The following is a 9,275-nucleotide window of genomic DNA, read 5'->3' on the forward strand; positions in this document are numbered from 1 at the left end:
TGAATAATAAGCCTTATAAATTATGCTGTATAATCTGTCAGAAGATGGTAAGTGTTCTCGATGAAAGAAACCATGAAGTAGGATGAGGAGTATCAGGTGGGTGAGACGGACAGATGGTAGAATTAAACAGAGTGGTCAGGAGAGCTCTCCTTGAGCAGGTGAGATTTAAATACCTGAAGGAGGGGAAGAAGTTAGCCAAGCAGGTAACTGGGATAAAGCTTTCCAGCCAGAGAACAGCAAAGGCCTTACCTGGTGTATTTTAATAACAACACGTAGGCCAGCAGGCTGAGCAGAGTGAGTCAAGAGCGCGTAGGGAGATGAGGTCAGGAGAGGCCATTGTAAGAATTTAGGCTTTTCCTGTGCATAGACATTTGGGGCCTTAAGCAGAGAAATGAGAAGAGGAATGATCGACCTTGAGTTTCAGAATTACTCTGTTGTGTTTAGAATTCCCTGGAAGCACAGAAGTGATAACAAAAATAAACACTAAAACAGTAATCTAGCTGAGAGACAGTGGAGACTCAGAGCATGGTCTTAGCAAGAGAAGTGGTAAAATTCTGGATATATTTTGAGGTTGGAGATAACAGGATTTCCTGAGGCACTGGATGTCGGCTGCTATTTCTAAATTTTATTTTCCATTGCATATTTATGTATTAGCTTCCTGCTATGGAAGATAAGAATTAGGCTTTCTTCTGCATAATATTTCATTCCTCCTTTCACACCAAAATTAAAACACAGGCACCTGTTCCTCAAACGCCCCCAGTACAATTATACCTCAATTTTTAATGATTCAGTGTATATTATATTGATAACAAAGATAGTTTTCACAGCTAAGCTGTGTGGTGCACTGTGATTAAATTTTTCTCATATGTTTTTGGCTGTTCATTGAGTTAATAACTGTTTTATGCCTGTGTGTAATTTTTTTATGCTTGGTATTAATTTAGCCTACAAAACTGCAAGGCTCATTTCAGAATGATCGAACACATTAGGTAGTCTATCAGCTCATTTTTCTTGATGGGCTTTGCTGGAGCGTTCATGCTTCAAACTGGATTCTCTACATGCACGTCTTCTTGAAATTTACCTTTTCAACCGTCCTAGTGTCGAGGAGGCAAACTTTTACCTTGATCCTCAGGGTTCTTTTTGTCTGGGACTGAGAGTTAAATTGACGTTAAGACAGATCAACAGGAGAAGAGCATACAAATTTATTTAATACAAGTTTACATGACATGGGAGACCTCATAAAGAGTGAAATCCCAAGAAAATGGCAAAATCTACTTACTTTTATGTCAGGTAGAACAAAGAGAGAAAATTGTGGAAAAGTGACTAAACTATGTCAGGTTATATGAGGAGGCTAAGGAAAATAAGAATTATTTTAACAAGGTCTGCATAGAATTTTCTTGGTTTCACCTCTGGTCCTTGATGATAAGACCTGTTACTTTACTTCTGGTATAAGGACGACATCTTTCATATGGGAATGTCATCTCCCGATTTTAAGAAAAAAAAAAAAAAGGTCAGAGTGTTTTTCTTGTATGTGCTGTTTTTCAAGTACCTTTAACTCAAAGTAATGAATATGCCAGAGTGGCATATGTCAGGTGTTATGTTCTGAAATCCTTCACTAGGCATTTTCTCCCTCTCTTTCCTGCATTAAATCCCTAGTATGCTGCTCCCCATGCCTTTGGCTTTCTTAGTTTTCTCCTTCCTTTTGGTGGAGTGTAGCCCCCAGTGGCTTCCTGAGAATGCTGAAACAAGAAGAAAAATGAGAGCTCTCATATCTGAAAATTTCTTTAGTATCTCATAATATTTACTTGATTGATATTTTGTCTGAGCATAGAATTCTGAGTAAAAAGTTAATTTCCTTTAACACTTTGAAACTGTTGTTTCTTTATGGTCTACTTTCTGGTATTTTTGATGAGTACTCAAATGCCATTTTTATTTATCAGTCTTTACAGATGAATTTTCAGCCTCTATCCCATCCCCCTCCTAGCTTTTAGTTTTTTGCTTGGTTGCTGGTAATTGCAATCTCATTTTGCTCTCTTTGTGTGGATCTATTTTCTTTCATTTTGCTGTGTACTTGTTGACACATGCAACAGGTAGATAATTTTCAACCCTCTCTTTTACACAATGAAATTATTTTCAGCCATAATCATAAAATTAAATAATAATAATGGTCAGGGTAGGCCACCCCAAAACGTGCTTCTGGCATGTTGATTATTTTGAATCAAAATTACTTAATAAGTGACCAAGGCAAGAGGGACACTCTGATCCTCCTCTCTGACTCCCTGAAAGCAGGAAATAAATCTCTCGTGTGAAAGGGGCATTCCCTGCATCTGGAGGTAAAAAGACACACTTATTGCCAGAGACAGAGAATGTGGGCAGAGAAGCCTGCATAAACAAACCTTGTTACTTCTTTAATTTACCACCCAGCACCCAAACAGTTTAGATTTTTCACTAATTAAACATTCAAAACCTAAGTTTCTTTGTCCCATCAATTCTTTATAAATTTATTGTTTCTTTTTCTAAAATGTATAAAAGTGGCCAGCTTTGGCCACTTCTTAAGTCCCATTTCTATGAGACCTCCACGTGCACGAATTAAACCTAGTTTATTTTTCTCCTGTTAATCTGTTTTATGTCAATTTTGTTATTAGTCCAGCCACCAGAACTCAAGAGGGGTAGAGGGGAAATTTCACCTTACCCAAAAAAGAAAAAAAAATAGTAAAAGAATATATTCTTTCACTGAACTTTGAATATATAATTGTGTCAGTAGAAAATACAAAATAAAAAATAAAACAAATAAATACTACAATATGAAAACCAAACATCTGCAAAAGGAACAACATCTGCCACTGATGTAATATTTTATTTTCTTCATTTGTTCCTTAATGTTAAGAAAAGCACTTAACAATTAAAAAGAACAAATCTCTATTTTAATTATAGTAGTCAACTTCAGTTAAACATTCACTTACCAAAGATATTATACCTTCAATTCACACTTTGTTTCACTGTTTTAAATTTTAAACATAAATTAAAAACTCCAGGTGGTCATATCAGAAGACAGAGGGAAGTATCTCAAGTTTCTGCAATTGCTATGGTATCGATGTTTATTTGTAATCTACTGTTCAAGTGCAGAAATATGCAGCACTACAGGGACTGGAGTTTCAAACTGTGTCTGAAGCTATTTAGAATAATTCCAACCATTAGAAAGTGACACTTAAGTCTGTGTATGTCAGAAGCTGACTGGGAATTCTCTAAATCAACTTCCAGGTAGAATGCAATGCTTCTTAAAAATAAGTAATAAAAATTTACTAAGTCAAAATTTACATTATTAAAACTAAATAGAGACTGCAGCAATTGTTTAGACTTTAGATCCATAAGTTTTTCTGTTGATTTTTTTTTTGACAAGTATACATTATCACTGAATTTGTTTAGAATTGACAGCACAAGTGATAATAACAAGCAGATTGACTTCAGTTGGTTTTATTATTGTTTTAAAATTCTCTACAATGTACCCGCTTTGTGCATGCACCTGGGGAAGACAGCTCCCACCACCCCATGTTGGTAGACCACTGCTCAGTGAGCTCTTTAAATTCTTATATTTTAAAAGCATTTTCCTTCCCTCAATTTTGTTCCTTTCTCTCTGCCTGAAGTTCCCTTCCTTCAAATGTCCTCCATTCATCCTCTGATTTTTCTGATTTTTTAAAAATTTCTTCTACTATTTTTCATCTACTTGTTTTTTTTCTTCTAATCTCTAAGAAATTTCAAGTTTATCCTTGAATACTTCTGTCTTTTAAATTTGTTTTTACTGTTCTAATATTTTTTATTGCTAGATCACCATCCTTTTTTCCTTATTGTTCTGCATTTAAATCATGGGTTTTTGTTTTTCTTGTTTTTGTCTTTGTTTTTTTTTTTACACTTCCAATAAAACTTTATTTTTTAGTTTAAAAATTGTCAGAAACTTACAAACCAATATATTTTGTTATATTGATCAAATGTGTGATAATTATAATAATAACTAAGTCAATGTAATGTGTTTCTTGTTTGTTTTTTTAATTTTTATTGGAGTCATGGGTTTTTTTTGTTTGTGTCATGAATCTTCATTAAGTATACCAATTATAAGGATTTTTGCTCTTCTTTTATTCTGCTTCTTACATGTCTTTTTCTCTCTCTCTCTCTTTTTCTTTTCTTTCTCTGTTTATGTTTGTCTCTCTGTGTTAGAGTCTTCATTCAGAGGTGAGGCAATGCATTCACTAGAAATCTGATTGGAAGTGCTTCACACTTGGGCAAAGCTTGTTAATAGGACGATCAAGATATTTCATTGAAATAACACAAATGTCAGTACACTTTTGGTCTTCCAGATTTTCCACAGGAAACACTTGATTTTCCTGTCTAAAGAGTTATAGGTCTGGCCAGTGTTCTGGGAGCAGAATGAGGAAAAAATTGAGAGAGGGATGCTATATGTTGCACCTAACAGATTTCCTTGCCTTTAGGGTGGCACCACAGTCAAATCTCAGCCAGGCCTGGTGAGGCTCTCTGATTTAACTTTTCTAAGAGTGACCACACCTTTTATCTGCTTTGATATCAGAAGGCCCCTCACCTGGTTGTGTGGGCTAGAGGGACATCCACTTTTTAGGCAGATTTTTATTTTTATTTGTTTAAGTTTACTTTTATTATTAAATAACTTCTGTTCCATTTGTTCTTCCCAGGTGTACCAATTATTCTTATATTGAATCTCTATTTTCTGTGCTCCACAGTCATAGTTTCTTTCTTTTTTTTTTTTTTTTTTTGGCCACACCGTGTGTGCGGCATGTGGGACCTTAGTTCCCCAACCAGGGATTGAACCTGTGCCCCGTGTATTGGGAGCACGGAGTCTTAACCACTGGACTGCCAGGGAAGTCCCTCTAGGCAGATTTTTTAATTGTTCTGATTTTAGCCTCTACAACCTGCCTTATAAATACCCAATGTTTTCCTTTCCCAAGCCTCCACTGCTACTCCAGGGCTCTGTCGTACAAATTACCTTTATTCTTACTGGCTGCTCCTCTCTGCCTCCCAATCTTTTAAAAGCAGTTAGATGTCACCTTTTTTTCTGTAAGTCATTTACTTTCTTCCACCTATTTCCCATCTTCCAAAAGTTTATTGATCTCTTCTCTGCTCTCAGATCCTCTCTAGTTCTATTTGTCCTTACGGATTCATACAACTTTGTATTTAATACAATTTTTATGGTTTTTTAGAACGGAATGGTAATAAATATTTTTGTTAAATTTACTATGCTTAATCAGAATCATTTTTCTAAAAATCTATTTAGGTAGCTGGTTATGAGGATAAAATAATAGAAAATATGTGTTAAGCTCAAAAACAATGCACCTTAACTTTTTATTCAATAAAGATTTATGCAGTTATAAAAATGTAAGGTGACATATTATTTTTATTCCTGATATAGATCACTGGAAGCCAATGATCTGATTTTCATCCTTCAAAGGTGATGCCCTCTGAGCCTTAGCACATTCAGGACGTTCTTACGTGGAAAGCAACTTGCTTGATTCCACATATATTTGTAGTTTTATCTCTTCCTTCAAAGCACTACTCAGTAGTCAGTAGATCTATCCTTTACTATGAATTTCTCAAACACACAGGCATTCAATATACTTGCCCTCTTGTTTTATTTTGCATCTATTATGACCTTAAATTGGTTTTTGTTTCACAAATCATGTAATACATTTTATAGGAATATTATATATTATTTGTCAATAATGCTAAGATGTTCTAATTCTTCACAGTGATAAACATACAATGGTGTATAAATTATTACTGATTGAGTGAATAATGAATAAACTGTTGATATATTGATTTATGACTTGATTCATCAGTTCTTTGTGCACATGTTTTCCTCTTAAGGGAAGTTTTTAAAGGGCAGAGATCATAGGTTCATTTTCTTTAATATAAATTTCTTATTGATTTAAAGTGAGAAATTAAGTAATGCTATGAAAATATAAAAGGGTAACTGTGAGGATAACAAGGAGAAAAAGACAGCTTGTGGTTATAAAAACTAAATAAAAGAGAAAACAAAAATATGGATAATTATACAGGTGAGTAACGGATCATGCTGGTACAACTTTTCAGAAGAACTTGCCAATAAGGACCTCATCTGATACTGTTATAGTATGTGAATCCAGCTTGTAGGTTGGAAGGTGAACTATATGACCAAACATGAGGTGTGCTGTAATGTTTGGATAGGGATATCTTTGTTCAGAGTTTACATGAGGAATACATTTTCCCCCAGACTCTGAGAATATGAAACCACAGAAATCAAAGCAAGAATTAGATACTGTAATTGAGTCACAATTACTAGATCACAGTAGACTAGTTGCTATTGGCTTGTCTATGAAAAAAAAATGCATGTTTGAGTGAAACAACTAACCAACATATTTGGTTAGATGTTAAAAGCAGAACTCATTTGATTATCACAAGTGAACTTAGTAGAATATTAATTGTGACTTGTGACTACCCACATAATTTATGCCCGGAAAACATATATTTGCCATCAAGACCACTCAGTTTGATACCATAATTATCACCAAGATCAACAGGGTTTATTAATGATAACTGACATTTACTGAGTTCTTACTATACGCCTTCTAACGATCTCCTAAAATACAACAAATCTCTGAGGTTGTCCTCATTTTAGAAATGGAGAAAATGTGGTTTAGAAATGTTAAGTGATTTACCTGGAGTTATGCAGTTGGGAAATGAATGATGGAGACAGGGCATAGACTCTGGTCTCTTTGAGTTCAAATATTCTTTACTACCACACTACAATATCTTTCCTTTGGAAATAATGATTTCAACTGTGTTGTCACCATTAAAGCAAGTGTGTCATACTTTTTAATACGTGAGTGGAGAAAATAAATCATGTTTTTTCTATATTATTAAGACAAAAAAAAGAGTAACTTATTTTTGCCATATTTTCAGGTGATTATTTTTCCATTCAGATATAAACATAAATGGGTATCTAATTATTGACTGGGTAAACTGAATGCAATTGAAAGTAATAAGCATATATTAGATTAAAATAGAGGGAATATTATGATCAGAAAATTAGAAGATTGAAATGATTTTAATTGATATTTATTGATTACTTTTTGCAGTTGCTTTACTTATTGTTTCAAGCTGGTCTCACCTTATGGTTAAGCAGTGTTGTGGCTGGATTAGCCCTTGTGGTTCTTATGATTGCCAGATGCCCTCAACAATAACCACTGGGAAACTCTGAAAAAAGAAAAAGGTTCATTACTAACAAGTTCAAGATTGTACATGGCAAGTCTGGCCTCGGGTAGAGAGAGAGAGCAGGTCTGGGGTTCTGCTTTTACTGGGGCTGCAGGTGGGGGCCTCAGGTTTCTGGGTTCCCTCTTTATTGGTGAAAACATAAGAGCAGGAATTAAAAGAGCAGGAAGAGAAGAACAAACGGCCCAAATTTTCAGTTACCTAAAATGAACCAATGGTTCTTTCTGAGAACCCTTGAAGTGGATGCTTCCACAATCAAAGCTTAAGTCAGGCACTTGCATTACAAAACAAACAAACAAAAACAAAAAACTGTTAAACATACACTACACTTATATTGCCTTTTGGATCTTTTAATCAACATAATAATAAAGCTCATTCTTTTTTTACTCATAAGTAAATGTGGATACAAAAAACTTCAATAAAACTTGCACAAGCTCCAAAAGGAAGTTGTGGAGTTAAAATCCAAATTCTCTAGTCTAATCTCTCCACTGTACACCACAAGGCAAATGTAATAAATGGGAAATTACTTTTAGAGATAGTTGTTTCCAGGAATTGTTCAAATATTGATGGGAAGGGATAAAATGTAGAAGCAGCCAGGGAAATGGTTGTTAAGCACATCGTAAAAATGGAAAGAAAAGAAAGAAAAAAAAACGGGGAAAAGGAAGGAAGCAACAAGAAGGAGGGAAGGGAAGGGGTAAAAAAGGAAAGAACAATGGACAAAATAGAATGGAGAGCGGAAAAAAGGAAGAAAGACTGAAGAAAACCATAGGAAACGAGGGCAAGAAACAGAAATGATGTGAATAATGCACATTTAAAGGGTGTGGGGAGATATTGCCTTATAAAGGGCCCAAAAGAAGCCTGAGAAAGAGGTTGAAGAGGATAGATAGTTCTGAGGCCAAGTAATAGACAATAATGCAGACTGTGAAGATTACATGTGTTCTCATAGGTTAGTAAAGTTCCTTAGTAAAGTTCTTATATGTTAGTAAAGTTCATCTTGTACAAGATGAACTTCAGGGGTTTTTTTGCCATAAAAAAATTGACCGCTGTGTGCTCTGCTTCATTTTTTATGAGCCTAGGTCTCTGTCTCCGTGAAATAGTCTTCCCAGTGCTCCTTTCGCATCTCTGTTCCTCAACGTGTAGATGAGAGGATTGAGGGTTGGGGTCACTACTGTGTAGAAGAGGGAGATGTATTTCCCATACGTACAGGCATAAGAGCTATTGGGCTGAATGTAGACAGCTGTGATGGTTCCATAGAAGAGGGACACTACCATCAAGTGGGATCCACATGTCCCCAGGGCTTTGCACCAGGCCTGGACTGACTTGATCCTAATAACTGCATTGACTATATGTCCATAGGACACCAATATCAGTGCTAAGGGCAAGAGGAGCAAGACCAATGAAGCAATGAATAGCTGGACCTCACTGGCCTGGACGCTCACACATGCAAGCTTAATCACTGAGGGTACCACACAGAAGAAATGATGGAGCCACCGGTGTCCACAGCGAGGCAGCCAGAGGGTGACAATGCTCTGGATAAGAGTGTTTCCTACTCCACTCAGCCACGCAACCCCTGCCAGAGCCTGGCACAGCCGTGGGTTCATCACAGCTCCATAGTGGAGAGGTTTGCACACTGCAGCATAGCCATTGAAAGCCATTACAGCCAGGAGAACACACTCAGTGGAGCCCAAAGCCAGGGAGATGTAGAGCTGGACAGCACAGCACAGGGCTGTTATGGTCTTGGCTGGTCCTCTTAGGTTCCACAGCAGCTGGGGAACAATACTGGTAGTAAGGCAGATATCAACTAGAGAGAGGTGAGTGAGCAAAAAGTACATGGGTGTTTTGAGGTTAGGGTCTATGGAGGAGATCAGAATAATGATTGTATTTCCCACCAGAGTCAGGAGATATGATACCAACACAACCACGAAGAGTATCTTTTCCAGGTTGGGCTGACCAGAGAAGCCCACCAGGATGAAGTCGTCTTCGGCACCACTACTGTTCATGCCCAT

The 9,275-nt window shown here is 36.3% G+C and overlaps 1 protein-coding gene across 1 annotated transcript; it reads right to left on the reverse strand.

Annotated features, from left to right (window-relative positions):
* Window positions 1–8,333: 8,333 nt before the first annotated feature.
* LOC103001667 (olfactory receptor 2G3-like) lies at window positions 8,334–9,275 on the reverse strand. Its single transcript, XM_007179107.1, has one exon. It carries the CDS (start codon window positions 9,273–9,275, stop codon window positions 8,334–8,336), a length of 942 nt encoding a protein of 313 aa, XP_007179169.1.

This window comes from Balaenoptera acutorostrata, chromosome 10 (genome assembly GCF_949987535.1).
Source record: "Balaenoptera acutorostrata chromosome 10, mBalAcu1.1, whole genome shotgun sequence".
NCBI lineage: Eukaryota > Metazoa > Chordata > Mammalia > Artiodactyla > Balaenopteridae > Balaenoptera > Balaenoptera acutorostrata.

Bases quoted from the DNA above. Each gene is read 5' to 3' on its own strand.
- LOC103001667 (XM_007179107.1), bottom strand. From the start codon at position 9,275: ATGGGCATGAACAGTAGTGGTGCCGAAGACGACTTCATCCTGGTGGGC.